General features: G+C 57.0%; 2 protein-coding genes across 6 annotated transcripts in view; one reads left to right on the top strand and one right to left on the bottom strand.

Annotated features, from left to right (window-relative positions):
- The window catches only part of SMPD3 (sphingomyelin phosphodiesterase 3), an 83,471-nt gene extending 74,127 nt beyond the window's left edge, over positions 1–9,344 (top strand). For 2 of the 3 annotated variants that reach the window (XM_082369872.1, XM_082369871.1), the window contains 6 exons: positions 1,557–1,632; positions 1,749–1,904; positions 2,692–2,781; positions 3,041–3,104; positions 4,993–5,155; positions 5,404–9,344. In XM_082369872.1, coding sequence (XP_082225998.1) covers positions 1,557–1,632; positions 1,749–1,904; positions 2,692–2,781; positions 3,041–3,104; positions 4,993–5,155; positions 5,404–5,505 — 651 coding nt within the window. In that variant the 3' untranslated portion in view covers positions 5,506–9,344. The remainder of the gene's footprint in view (positions 1–1,556; positions 1,633–1,748; positions 1,905–2,691; positions 2,782–3,040; positions 3,105–4,992; positions 5,156–5,403) is intronic. The other variant, XM_082369873.1, reaches the window with a different exon arrangement.
- A 132-nt stretch (positions 9,345–9,476) lies between these two features.
- Positions 9,477–13,682, bottom strand: part of PRMT7 (protein arginine methyltransferase 7) — a 50,872-nt gene continuing 46,666 nt past the window's right edge. For all 3 annotated transcript variants that reach the window (XM_082369851.1, XM_082369850.1, XM_082369852.1), the window contains 3 exons: positions 10,970–11,130; positions 9,942–10,038; positions 9,477–9,703 (listed from right to left, as the gene is read on the bottom strand). In XM_082369851.1, the coding sequence (XP_082225977.1) occupies positions 9,524–9,703; positions 9,942–10,038; positions 10,970–11,130 (438 nt within the window). In that variant the 3' untranslated portion in view covers positions 9,477–9,523. The remainder of the gene's footprint in view (positions 9,704–9,941; positions 10,039–10,969; positions 11,131–13,682) is intronic.

The raw sequence follows: 13,682 nt of genomic DNA on the forward strand, positions 1-13,682 counted from the left end.
TTCATCTGCCTGGGCACTGGAAAAGGAAAGATGTGCATCTATCCAGGCTGGGAAAGGGGATGAAGAGCTGTAGAAAGCTAAGGGTGTTTGATGACGAGAAAGACCTCATGGAGGAGAATAATACCAACCTGACTTCAGCAGCAGAAAGGATGGAAGCCTCCCGAGGCTCTCAGAGCGGAGGGCCCGTGATGAGTCCAGGCCACTGTTAGCTGGAGGACGGGCAGAGCTATGCTCAGCAGAGGCCAGGGGCACCCGCGCTGCTGCTGCATGCACCTCAGCCAAGAACTGGCCTCTACAGTCACCCTCCCTGGAGACTTCCCAAGGTCCAGGGTCTCATCATCATACGAAACCCAGTCTGAAATAGATTAGTGAAATATGGGGAAGACAGCTGAGGCTCAGATGGGAGGAAAGCCCAGAGAGGAAGAGGATGTGGATCCAACCAGAGGCCTCTGGGAAGGGCACCCGAGGACGGTCTGGGGAGCACGCCAGGAGGGACTCTCCTGTCACAGCCTCCAGCAGAGGGCCTGAGAACCCGCAGGCTGGGTGGCCAACCCTCCCCTCCCCTCCCCGACCACAGCCCGACAAGGGCTCAGGCTTGCACCAGGCTCACCACTGGGGGCCGAGTTGTCTGTGCTGTACAACTGAGATGCTCGTTTTCATTACGCCAACCCGTGGAAACAGTCTGCCAGGGTCACCTGCAATTGGGCAGGGAGTCAGGGAGGAGCCCTCGGCCCCACTCCACCTGCCAGGGACGCTGTCTCCAGTGAAGGAGGTGAGCAGGAGGCAAGGACCGAGGTTGGGGAGGGTACAGCGTGAAGAAGCCCCTGTGGAGGAAGGAGGACTGGGCTCAGGATGGAGGCCATGGGGTGCCTGGGGTCAGCTATGACATAGGTGCCATGGTGACACCGGCCACAGCTGTCATCCCAGATCTGGGGACTAACAGGGGACCACAATCAAAAAGCAGCTAAAATGACTGCTCATGAAGCCAGAGAGGCAGAGACTGGGAAGACAGAGCCGAAGGCAAGGTCCAAGGCCTCTCACAGTGGAGGAGGGTGGTGGGCTTTGTGGCTGCACCACATCCCAGAGGGGAGCCTGATTCAGACTTCACAGGGATGGGCTCCAAGCCATGATCAGGTCCAGGGTGTGACCAAGGGGAGGAGGAAAGAGCCACCAGGTAGGAGTGGACAAAGAACCAAGGGGCTGGCACTTGAGGGTCATCCACGTGGATCTTCTGGTCACCAGGAGACAGCAGGGGTGTGGGGAGCAATTTCTGCATCTCTCCTCCTGTAAAACCGTGCCTGAATTGTCGGTGGCACTCACCATGCCACAGGCTGGTACTTCTTCATGCATCTGCCTCCCACACTGAAGCAGAAACTCCTAGAAGCAGGACATGTGCTGTTCTTCCCGGGGCCCCAGTCTAGCCAGGAGTCGACAGAGCTGGGCTTCTGAGGGTTTGACCTGGCTGGGGGCAGGAGTCGCCAGTGTCCCCTTGTGCTCAGAGCAGTAACTCATAACTCATAGGCCTCATCACCAACACCTCGCTTCCTCCCCTACAGGTGCAGGTAGGAAATACACCTCACGACCAAAGAATTGTCGGGTACATCTCCTGCACACACCTGCACGCCCTGCCAGGTAGGGTCCAGGGGCCCGAGCTTCAGCGGGTGGGGAATGTCCCCTCAGAGGGTTGGGACTGGCCCGGCTGGGGCCTGGCAGCAGCTTCATCATCTCTCTGTGGTTCTGCCGCACAGAGGACAGTGACATCCGGTGTGAGCAGCTGAACATGCTTCAGGACTGGCTGGCTGATTTCCGAAAATCTACCTCCTCGTCCAGCGCAGCCAACCCCGAGGAGCTGGTGGCGTTTGACGTCGTCTGCGGAGATTTTAACTTTGACAACTGCTCCTCTGGTGAGGCGTGCTCCTCTGGTGAGGCGTGCTCCTCACCATTAGGGTCGGCCACTCGGGGAGGCGTGGGCTCCAGTCACAGCTGGAAAGACCGGGGTTAGGCAGCTCAAATAACTTCTTGCTCCTCCAGAGCGTGGGGGTGGGACATTTAGCAAGACTATGATTTCTCTGCCCCCGAGAAATCCTAGAATAAGAGCCCTTTCTCTCCCTAAATAGCTCAGAGGCCACCTTGCTGGAGACAAAGAGATGCCCCACAGATGAACCTCTGGCAGGGAAGGCTGGGAGCCTCTGAAACCCAGACTAATGGGGTTAGCTAATGATACTCACCAAGTCTGTATTCAGCTCTTACTTTGCACCAGGCACAATTTTTTTTTTTTTAAAAACATTTATTTATTTGGCTGTGCCGGGTCTTAGTTGCGGCACGCGGGATCTTTGTTGCTGCGTGCAGGATCTTTTTTTTAGTTGTGGCATGCAGGATCTAGTTCTCTGATCCGGGATTGAACCTGGGCCCCCTGCATTGGGAGCGTGGAGTCTTAACCACTGGACCACCAGGAAAGTCCCACCAGGCACAATTCTGATGGCTGTTAGAGGGGGCATTCTCAAGGACACAGAAACCCAGTGACAGATGAACCACAGATCCATCTGTCTGGGGACACAGACCCCACCCAGAGGCAGTTACCTGAGGGACAGGGACTTGGTGACTCTGGTCAGACCGGAGCCAGGGGCAGGTGGCCCTCCAGGACAGGCCAGACGCCCGGAGCCCCTCAGCACTCCCTCCCTCCCTGCACAGACGACAAGCTGGAGCAGCAGCACCCCCTGTTTACACGTTACAAGGACCCCTGCCGCCTGGGGCCTGGGGAGGAGAAGCCGTGGGCAATCGGTGAGCCGGGGCTGGGCACGGACTCTGGGGCGGGAGGGGAGGGGGGACGGGGGCAGGGGAGGGGCACTGCCAAGGCCTGATACCCCACGGGCTTCCCGGAGAGACCTGCCCCCAAGACCCCACTGCTGGGGGGAGGGGGGGCACTCAGCTGCCCAGCCCACAGAAGCCCTGGCCTACCCCTCCTGCCCCAGGGAGGCAGCCCTCCTTGAGGCTGGCTGGGCCCTTCCCGCAATGACCACTCTCACCTCCTTGTCCCCAGGTACCCTATTGGACAAGGACGGTCTCTACGACGAGGAAGTGTGCACCCCTGACAATCTGCAAAAGTAAGCACCCAGCACCCATGCTGCCATGGTCAGGCAGGGTAGGCAGATCCAGGCAGCTCCCAGGTCTGGGACGAGCACCAACCCAGAAACAGGTGTGGAGAGATGGGCTCTGCGGGCAGACAAGAGCGCACAGCCCCATGGGATGACGCCTGTGAGAGCCTCAGGGATGCAAGCTGGGGGTGGGCAGACGCTGTGGTGGACCTCACGCCCCAGGGGTATCCTTACCAAGAAGAAGCCTCCGAGTAGGCCTGGGGCCTCAAGGTGGTGTTTCCTACACCGGCACCCAGAGTCCGGGTCCACTCTACCAGAGCTTGGCCTGCCCTGAGCCCCAGCCTGCCTTGGGCACAGGAAAAAGGACCAGAATCTCCCAGGGCGAGGCCGAGCGCTGCAGAGACCCCTGTCGAAGAGCCTTGGGGAAGAGCCTTGGGGCTGGCGTCTGCTGCAGGAGCGCGGCAGCTGGTAGCCACCCATTAGGCAAATAAAAACACGAACAGAGATAAGACAAGCCAGTCCTTTTCAAAGTAGAGACAGTTCCATCCCAGCCAAACTGCATTCTTGAACCCGAGACTTCCAAAAAGGACACAGTTGAGAGGCCAGCAGCAGAGCCAATTTATAATTCACAGCCCGAGACTGCACAGAGCCACGGCAATGGCTCCTTGCAGCTAATTTGAGCCAATTAATTAGATTATAGACTTAAATTTGAAACATCATCCTATGCCTAGAAAATTATCTTTTTATGAGATGATGATTTAAAAATGACTATCAGTAACTCTTACATCACTGATGCTGGAATTAATTATCAAAGGCCAAGGACAGTAATGGATTACATTTCTGAGATATAATGATGTTCTGCATGTCATTAGTGTTATTTATCTCAAGGCTGATAAAGACCCTGCAGAAATCCATGTTTGCTGGCTGTGCCTGTCCAGGTGCCCTGTCCATTTGTCCAGGCATTAGCCGGGCAGGCAGGCCTGTGTAGTGCCTCTCGGTGGCTGCACCTCTCACTCCCAACATTGGCCTGCAACTGCCCACTGAGATGGGGTGTTCCTTGAAGGCTCCTTCCCACTGATATTCAGGCTCTGGAGGAAACCTGGCAGGAAGCAGATGGCAGTCAAGGAGTCAGAAGACCCAGACTCAGGGCGTAACATTCCACCTGAGCGCCCTGCCCTCCCTGTAGATCCTTGACCAACACATACGCATTCCTATCAGTTTCCTTCCACTGAGAAATGGGGCGACAGCCGCATCCTACCTTGTTCCTTTCTTGACACACCTTGTCCCCAAAGTGTTCTGGGGCCACAGTCATCATTCTTGTGTTAGAGGGGACGATGGAGGCTCAGAGGTTTGATGGCACAGCCACTCAGGGACAGACCGACACAGCAGTCCAGTCCTGGGATGGGGTCTGGTTGCTCTCCTGGCTCCCCTGGCCCCCTGCTGACCTGAAACAAGAGTCATGGGAGGCCTGGGGACTTCCAGAAGAGGAGGGTCCCTGAGGCTCACTGCAAAGATCAAGTTCCCCACAACAGGACACTCTTAGCTCAGAGCAGAACCCATCCTGGAGAGGGGCTGGGCAGTTCTGTCCCCAGCTTGGTCACTGGGGCTCTGGGTGGTGCCAACGTTCTGGTTCAGAAAGGGAAAGCGAGTGCTGCCAGCCCACGGTGGACACGGGACACTCCCAGGCAGATTCTGGAGTGGCCCAGGTCGGTCAGGAACTCACAGGCTCGGGTGTGGTCTCTGTCCATCCCAGTCCCTTTTGGGGCTCACAGGGAAGACAGATCTTAAATGCAGGGGTTTGGTCTGACTTGTGGGCAGAACGTGGCTCCACATTCAGGACCTGGACCGCAGCGGGGGCGGGGCTCACCTTGCCTTCCTGTGCCTTCTGTGTGAGCAGGGTCCTGGAGAGCGAGGAAGGTCGTCGCGAGTACCTCGCTTTCCCCACCAGCAAGAGCCCCGGCGGAGGCCAGAAGGGACGCAAAGAGCTGCTGAAGGGCAACGGCAGGCGCATTGACTACATGCTGCACGGGGAGGAGGGGCTGTGCCCAGACTGGAAGGCCGTGAGTCTGGGCTGGGCTGGGCTGGGCTGGGCAGGGCAGCCAGGCCGTGTCTGCAGATAGGGGACCCTAGCCCTGCACCCCTTGGCAGCACTGAGCTCTCCTCTGGAAATGGGACGTGCCCATCCAGGAGGCCTTTGGGGCCCATGGATCCTCCCACCCCTCTGCCTTCAGGAAGGTCCGGGCCAGGCCTCTCCTTTACAGGATGCCCTTTGGGTCTAACTGGGATGTTTCTCCTCCCCCCCGCCCAGGAGGTGGAAGAATTCAGTTTCATCACCCAGCTGTCGGGCCTGACAGACCACCTCCCGGTGGCCATGCGGCTGATGGTGTCTGCGGGGGAGGAGGAGGCATAAACGAGCCAAGTCATCACGAGCAGCAGGGCCTCCGCCAGCCCTCTGAGCCGCAGTCCCTCCCTGGCCATGTCCCCTCCAGCAAGCACCACCCGTGCTGGGGGAGGGGGGCAGGGGCCTGGGAGAGCTGCAGCCAGTCCTGGGTGAGCTGGAACCAGCGCTGCCCAGCACCTCTGGGCACTCGCCATGGACAGGAGTCAGGCTGGCCTTGGGAGTCCTGGCTGCCCAACCAGTGCCATTCTTTCAAATCGTTATTTTCTACAAATCTACAGCACAACCTAGTTTGTAACCCGTGGGTTAGTACGAGAACCGGGTTTCTGTACTCTTTATATCTCTTCTCAAGCTTCGTCCAGGGTTCATTATTTTTGTCTGCTGCCATGTTGTCTCGCATGCCTGCACCCTCGCATGCACGCTGCCCGCATGCCACGTGCCACGCTGTAGCCACAGACCCCTCACTCAGGCCTCACCCAAGGCCAAACTCCAAACACAATCAGAACCAGCCAAAGAAGCATTCCTGGACACACAGCCGCCGGCTCGCCACCTCCAGCCTGGACAGCTCACGAGCAGGGACCGTGAGGGCTGTGTCCAGTTACCAGCGAGCCCGGGCTCTTCCCCAGGGTCTTGCATTCAAGGGCGATTACATTTTAAAAAGAAAATCAAAAAAGTTAAGAACAAAAAGAACCCTTCACTTTAAAGGGTCTGCAAGCCACGAGGGAGAACGCTGCTCTTCCTGAGACAGGCACAGCAGAGCCTGGAGCCTCCCCTGGAGACTCCAATCTGGGCAATGAAGCCACAGACAGGAATCCAAGGAAAGAGCATCACTTTTTTACAGGAAAAAGGGCAACTCATGGCATTAGGGGGGAGGGGGACTTCTGGTTTTGAAAATGATAGATTTGTAGCTTCTCTTCTGTCAAAACCAACACATCCTCTTTCTGCCTGATCCTGTCTCCCCTCCGGACACCCTTCTGGTTTGGGACCAATCTTCCTGGGGACTGTCCCCATCCACGTGCTGGCTGAGCTCAGGAACCGTCCACCTGCCTCTGGGTGGGGCTGAGGCTCTGTCCTCCCAGGCCCATCCTCAACAGCAACCCGATCCGGGGGCCCTGGACAAAGGGGCTGGAAGCCAAGGCACAGAGCAGCCTGTCCCCTCACCAGCGTGCAGGCTGGGGGTGGCAAGGCCAATGGCCACTGCTCGCCCCAGGCAGGGAGTGGTACTGGCTGGCATCCACTCTGCCACCATGTGACCAGGGCCAGCCCCGGGCACATGCGCACAGCATGGCAGAGTCTGCAAGTGAAGCCCACAGCTCCTCTTCCCACGGCAGCACTGCCTCTGCCCACCTGCCTTTTTAAACTCACCTGGGGACGCCCCCCAGAGTCACGCAGGGAGGGTTTTGTCTGCTTCCAGGTGCGAGGCCCCTTCGACTCTGGGAGCTGTTACTGACAACTCCCAATGGTCTCCCCTCCTCACAGCGCCCCAACCAATGTGCACGCCTGGCTCGAGGCCAGTTCTGCCCAACGAGGCTGGGGACACACCGGGACCATGCTGCCAGGAGCCTCCTGGTGCCTATAAGCTGACGCTGTGCCTTGTCACCCACTGAGCTGCAAGAGGGACCAAGAGGGGGCCAAGGCCAGAGGCCAGGCCTGCGCTGGAGTAAGACACTCCTGAGAGCCACACTCACGGTGGCACTGGTTGGTCTGCATGCCCCTGGCTGGGGCAGCAGCTGAGCTGAGGGCCTCACTGCCTGGAGCACTTCGCTGGCCAGGCCCCCAGTCCCACCCCTCAAGTCAAGACAGGAGGGGCTGCTCACCATCTAGGGTGTAGTCCTCCTTGGGCTCTCTGCTGCACCCCTCCTCCAAGGCTGTGGCTCTCGGGGCCCTGGCTAGGCTTCACTGGGTCAGGGGCCTCCAATCCCAGGAGCAGCCAGGAATCTGCTCACAGGTGGAGCTCAACGGGGCAGATGTGATGCCTAGATGTCTGGGCCTGAGCCGAGGCCCCTAGGCTGCGGGTCAGCTGTGTGCCCAGGACAACAGCGGAAGCAGGGCCAGGGCTCCTGAAGCAGAGCGACTCCAGCACAGCTTCCATCCTTCAGAAGGGCCGCCTGCCTCCCAGGGCAGCTGGTGGGGAGCCAAGGCACAGGGGGCCATGCTTCTCTCCCTACTCACAGGGCAGCCTTAGGCAAGTCATACCTCCCTGTGCCTCAGTCATTTCCTGTCCTAACAAGGTCACCTCTGCCCAGCCTGCCTAGTGTCCAGAGCAGAACTGGCCTGGCTCCCCGCTCCCCTCGCACCGCCCTCTGGCAGGGCCTCAGCGCTGAGGCCGCCATCGCCCAGCCACGAGTTTCATCAAGCCTGTGCACCCCCGGGGCTATGTACAAGCCAGACTTTTCCATTTCGATTTTTAAAAAAGAAAGAAAAGAAACATCTCAGATGTTTCTGTGGCATCTAGGCCTGGGAAGGACAGACCAGGGGTCACCCAAATCCCCAAGGCCCCGCACCTGCCCCGGGCCCAGCCTCCTCCAGAGGAGGCAGGAGGCAGGGGTCAACTTCGGAAGAAAACGGTCATTTCCTTTGTCCAGACCACCTTGAGTTTTAAGTATGGATATTAATCTTGATGCTTTTTAACTATTGTATTAACTTGCTGAGATTTAGAAATACTGTTTTAAAAAAGAAAAAAAAAGACTTTTTTAATTTCTGTATTTTTTTCTGTATTGTATCCTCATGGGACATTAGGGGTTTTATATGGTAAGCACACCTGAGGTTTTGGTAAGAACATTATCAAATATATATCCAGACGATTCTTCCCTAGAAGAAAAACAATCTTTACACCTGATAAAATATTTTGAAAAGAGAGGTGTTTTTTTTTTTTTCCTTTACTGGTGCTGAAAGGATGGATAATGAGGAAAAAATAAAACTGTGAGGCTCAAGGCTGGTGTTCTCCACTCATTTAAGTGAAAAGCTGTGCTGGGCCCTGCTCTGACTCCAAGGGGCTAGGCGGCCAGGCGGGGCTGTGGGGAGACCACTGTGGGGGGCCTGCCTTTCCTGCCTCTCCCCACAGGATGGGCACAGCCTGAGTCTGCCCTGAACCACCAGGAAACCAGGCCCCTTGGGTTCTCTTACTCCCTCTGGAACTGGGAGTAAACAGCAGAAGGGCACCTCGAGTGTGGGAAGAAACACGGCTGGGGCCTCCTTGGGACTCTCTGACCTTCCCTGGCAAGGCAATGTCGGGGTGACTGCACTCGTACCCATCGCCCCAGACTTCTAGGGAACGAGGTCCTTCTGCTAGGAGGGGGGCACACGGGAAAGGGCCGCACCCCCTGGCTCCCTTCTGATGGCTGGTGCCCTGGGTCTGCCTCTGAGGAACTGCTTTGGGGCAGCCTCCTCCCTATCCTCTGAAAAGCAGCCTGGTGTCCAGGTGCTGGTCTTGGTCACCTGCTGGTGCTGCACATGGAGGCCAGACCCTTACAAATGCGGATTGGTGCCACTACTTAGCAAGTGAAAGGGTCTGAACTCGGTCCTCAGCCTGGCCCTGCCAGGGTCTTCAAGGCCTGGGGCCCAGCCGTAAGTCAGCGACTCTGCCCCCAGAAGCCCCTCCTAGCTGAAGCAGGCAGGTGGGACTCAAAGGTTCCCAGTGCAGGCCAGGCTAGGCCAGCTCCCACGAGAGCAGCATGCCCGCCCCAGCACTGCATAGCCAAGAGCAGCCCAACCTGCCCAGCCCAGTCAACTCTGGCTCCACTCCCTGGTTGGACAGGAGGGACGCTGTAGCCTTGGAGCTTTCTGAGCACTTCATAACCACTGCAGGGTGGGCTCCTTGGCCCCTCCTCAGCTACAGAGCCATCCCCGCTTCCCACCACATCTGGAGCAAGGAGCCGCAGTGCAAAAACACAAAAAGGGAAGAGGTCTCCTCCAAGCCCAGAGGCCAAGCCGGGCCCTGAAAGGAGAGGCGTCTTCACCTTCCTTCACAGAAAGCCACACCATTTAGAGCCTGGCGCCCTCCGCCACTTTATTTCTCAACAAGTGAGGGTCAGCACCCACGGTCCAGGGCATCTGAGAGCGTGAAATCCACGGTGACATCTCCAGTGTGGGGGTGGAACTCCACGGTGTAGGTGATGGTCTGGGGGCCACCTGGTGGCACTCTGGGGTCTAGTGTGGTGTTGAAGAAGTACACGGCCTGCTTGCAGTGGGGGTTCCAGCAACAGTACCCCTGCAGGGGCAGCAGCAAGAAAGTGGTGAGGGCTTCTGACACCCCAACGCCCTCCTGGCCAGCCTCCAGCCCAGGCAGCTCACGGTGGGAAGCTGCTGTTCAGGGCCAGGTGACCTGGGGCCACTGAGGAGTTATCATCTGGCTGAACGTGCCAGGAACACCCGGAGCGCAGGCGGGTGGCACGGCGGCACCTGCTCTCGGGGCCGGCCCACTCTGGGACCCGCGCACACAGCACTACCTTGTCCTCCGCAGGCTTCAGGAGGCCGGTGCTGACCGTGCTGTCTGGGGTCAGGTGGTATTCCATCCACAGGACGGCCCCGTGGCTCCTCCCGGGCCTGGGGGTGAGGGTGGGATGGGGGGTGGGAATGTTGGGCCAAAAACAAACAGCCGCATGAGAGACTGGCTAAGCTCCCCTCTGGTCATGGCTCCCCTCTGCTTTTCAGAAACCTCTCGTCTCTTCCACTTCCATCCTGCCCAGTTAGGAGGCTTCTAACACTCCACCTAACTAAAGGCAACTCAGTAAAATGCTGAGCAAGAAGAGCCACAACCCAAAGCTCCCACTCACTCCCCACAGCCTGGCCAAATACTTAGAGTAACCCTGGGGCAGGGCCAGCTTGCTGCCGTACCAGCCTCCTCGGCCTGAGGTCACAGAAAGGTTTGGCTCAGAAGGCTCAGAGAGGAGTCCAGGCATCAAAGTCTGGAAGATCTCTCCCAGATACTCTGGATGGCAGGCACAGATGGGCAACTGCCCTGCCTCCCCCTTGTCACAGGAGCCCAAAGGGGCTCTGGGCTCACGGCCTCCACCCAGTTAGAAGAAAGTTTTTCCTCTGGGAAGAAGCAGCCCCTCCCCATGAAGGGAGCTAGAGCTGGAGCTGGATGGGCCTGACCACGCATAACAACAACAGCCCCTGCCAATTCCTAATCTGCTTTAATTCCCAGGAGAGTTCAGGAATATGATCCAATGTGTAACCATAGCAACCAAATTCACATTTCTCTGCAGCTGTGTGTAACATGCTGCTTAGCTCAAAGGGAGCCTCAGATGTGGGAGGATCTGAGAGAGCCCACTCTGGCTCGCTCTCCCCCCCAGAAGCTGTGGGGACGCACTATACACTCAGGGCCACTTCAGGAAGGGCAAGGCTGAGACAAGGACAGCCATCCCACCCACATGAAAGTGGCCAAAGTAAGTGCTCAGCCACTCGGGCAATAACTATGAGAAAGCAACCCTGCCACTTCTCCCACTCCCCCCACCTTGGAGCCCACACTCACCTCCTCAGCTCGATGGCACCCTCAGCACAGATGGGCTGCAGGGGGACTGGCTGCCGAAAATCAAATGTCAGGATCTGCTGGGGCACGGAGCGGCTGCAGCATGGGTACTCCCACAGCGGGTGGGGCTCGGCCTCCTTGCTCTCCCTGAAGTCGAGGGCGTGCTGAGAAGGGAAGAGGAGGCAGGGGTGTGCAGAGACAGAGCCGGGCAGCCAGGGAACAAGGGGCTCATGTCCTCGTCTCCAGAGTTTATCTATGCCAGTGGCCCCTAACCTCCATGGCCCTGGTCCCTCAGGGTAATTGCCACGGTCACGTGGGGGCAGTGGGTCCTCACAAAAGACCACAGGTGCCTAGCTTGACCAGCTGGCTTCTGTTCCTGTCACCACTCACAAACCGTTTCCTCGGTAAGTCACTCTAAGCTTCATTATCTCCCTTTTAAAACTGGATGAGTGGGAATTCCCTGGTGGCGCAGTGGTTGAGAATCTGCCTGCCAATGCAGGGGACACGGGTTCGAGCCCTGGTCTGGGAAGATTCCACATGCCGCGGAGCAACTGGGCCCGTGAGCCACAACTACTGAGCCTGCGCGTCTGGAGCCTGTGCTCCGCAACAAGAGAGGCCGCGATAGTGAGAGGCCCGCGCACCGCAATGAAGAGTGGCCCCCGCTTGCCGCAACTAGAGAAAGCCCTCGCACAGAAACGAAGACCCAACACAGCCAAAAATAAATAAATAAATAAATAAAGGAGTTCCTTTTAAAAAAAAGACGTATTAAAAAAAAAAAAAAAGAGAATCTGCCTGCCAATGCAGGGTTCGATTCCGGGAAGATCCCACATGCCGCGAAGTAACTAAGGCCGTGCGCCACAACTACTTAGCCTGTGCTCCAGAGCCGCCAAGCCACAACTACTGAGACCGCGAGCCACAACTACTGAAGCCCGTGCACCGCAACGAAGAGTAGCCCTCCGCTCGCCGCAACTAGAGAAAGCCCACGCGCAGCAACGAAGACCCAACCCAGCCAAAAATAAATAAAATAAAATAAAGTAAAATAAAATAAAATATAAAACTGGATGGCACTGCCCATCTCACGAGCTACCTTGAAGACCAACTGTCTATACTGATGAAAACACCTGTCATTTGGACACTTGCCCGTTCAGTGACCCTTTCTGAGCACTACAGCTGCCAGATCACCCCCATACAAGGCTCCCAGTCTAGAGGGAGACAACTGGAAGACAAGCGAACACAGTGCCTGGGGGACACTGACCGGCTGAGAACAGGGCTGGGCAGGAGAGCTGCCCGGAGGGGTGATCTCGAGGCTGCCTCTTGAAGGTTACACAGAAGTTGGCAGCAAAGAGGAACGTGGACAAAGCCCAGCAGGGAAAGGGCGAAGAGCAGCGCAGAGCGGGCCGAGCAGTGGTGGGGTGACTGCAGGGGTGGGAGTAGGGGCTCAGGGAGCCTTACAGGGTTTTCCCGCAGGGGACAGACAGGGCCGGACTTTGGATCTACAAATTCACCTGGGCTCCCTGCGGAGGAAGGCCGACTGGGAGAGGCAGGAGGGTGCATGGTCAGACAAAGAGAGATCAAAGTGCCCCAGACCAGACCAGACCAGCAGCAGCAGGGGAAGAAAACTGGCTCACAAAGGACCTGATGGTTATGGAACCCAACAACCAACTGCAAGGGAAGGCGAAGACTTGTCTGGGAGGTTGCTGGGGCCCTGAGCCCAGCAGGCAGGTATGAAGTGGCAGCAGGTCTAGGACAGGAGCACTGGAAGGGGCCAGGCTCAGGGAGGGGAAAGAGAAGATGGATTCTGGAAGCATCAGGTCAGAGTGCCTGAAGTCATCTCGGTGGAGAATCCACAGCTCTTAGCTATTTGGTCTGAGCTCAGGAGAGATGCAGACACTGGCCAGCAAAGAGAGAAGATGGGGACAGCTATGGGGGTCTGGGCAGGGGCCTGGGGGAGACCTAGAACACAGGACACATTAGGGGATGAGAAGAGGGGAGGAATCCAGGAAGGAGCCTGAGAAGTGGCCAGGGGGAGCCCGGGTGTGCAGTGATTTCTAGAAGCATCGAACAGTCAGTGGTCTGCTGTGGAGAGGCAGGTAAGATGGAAACTGAAAATGTCCACTGGATTTATTTACTTAAAATATGTTTACACAAGTAATCCACAATCACTGTAGAAAATTGTAAACAGAAAGATAAGCAAAATGAGGAAAATGTTAACCACTTCCTAATCACACAACTAACATTTCGGTGTCCACTGCTCCACCCCTTTTTCTCTGTATGTGTAAATTTTTTTCTAATTAAAAAAAAATTGGGGGGACTTCCCTGGTGGCACACTGGTTAAGAATCAGCCTGCCAACGCAGGGGACATGGGTTCGAGCCCTGGTCCGGGAAGATCCCACAGGCCGCGGAGCAACTAAGCCCGTGCACCACAATTACTGAGCCTGCGCTCTAGAGCCCGCAAGCCACAACTACTGAGCCCACGTGCCACAACTACTGAAGCCCACGCACCTAGAGCCTGTGCTCCGCAATAAGAGAAGCCACGGCAACGAGAAGCCCGTGCACCGCAACGAAGAGTAGCCCCTGCTCACCGCAACTAGAGAAAGCCCGTGTGCAGCAACAAAGACCCAACACAGCCAAAAATAAATAAATAAATAAGTTTATATTATTAAAAAAAAATTAATATTGTACACAATTTTTAAAGGTTACTTTCCATTTACAGTTA

The sequence above is a fragment of the Balaenoptera borealis genome (genome assembly GCF_965194805.1).
Source record: "Balaenoptera borealis genome assembly, chromosome: 19".
Classification (NCBI taxonomy): Eukaryota; Metazoa; Chordata; class Mammalia; order Artiodactyla; family Balaenopteridae; genus Balaenoptera; species Balaenoptera borealis.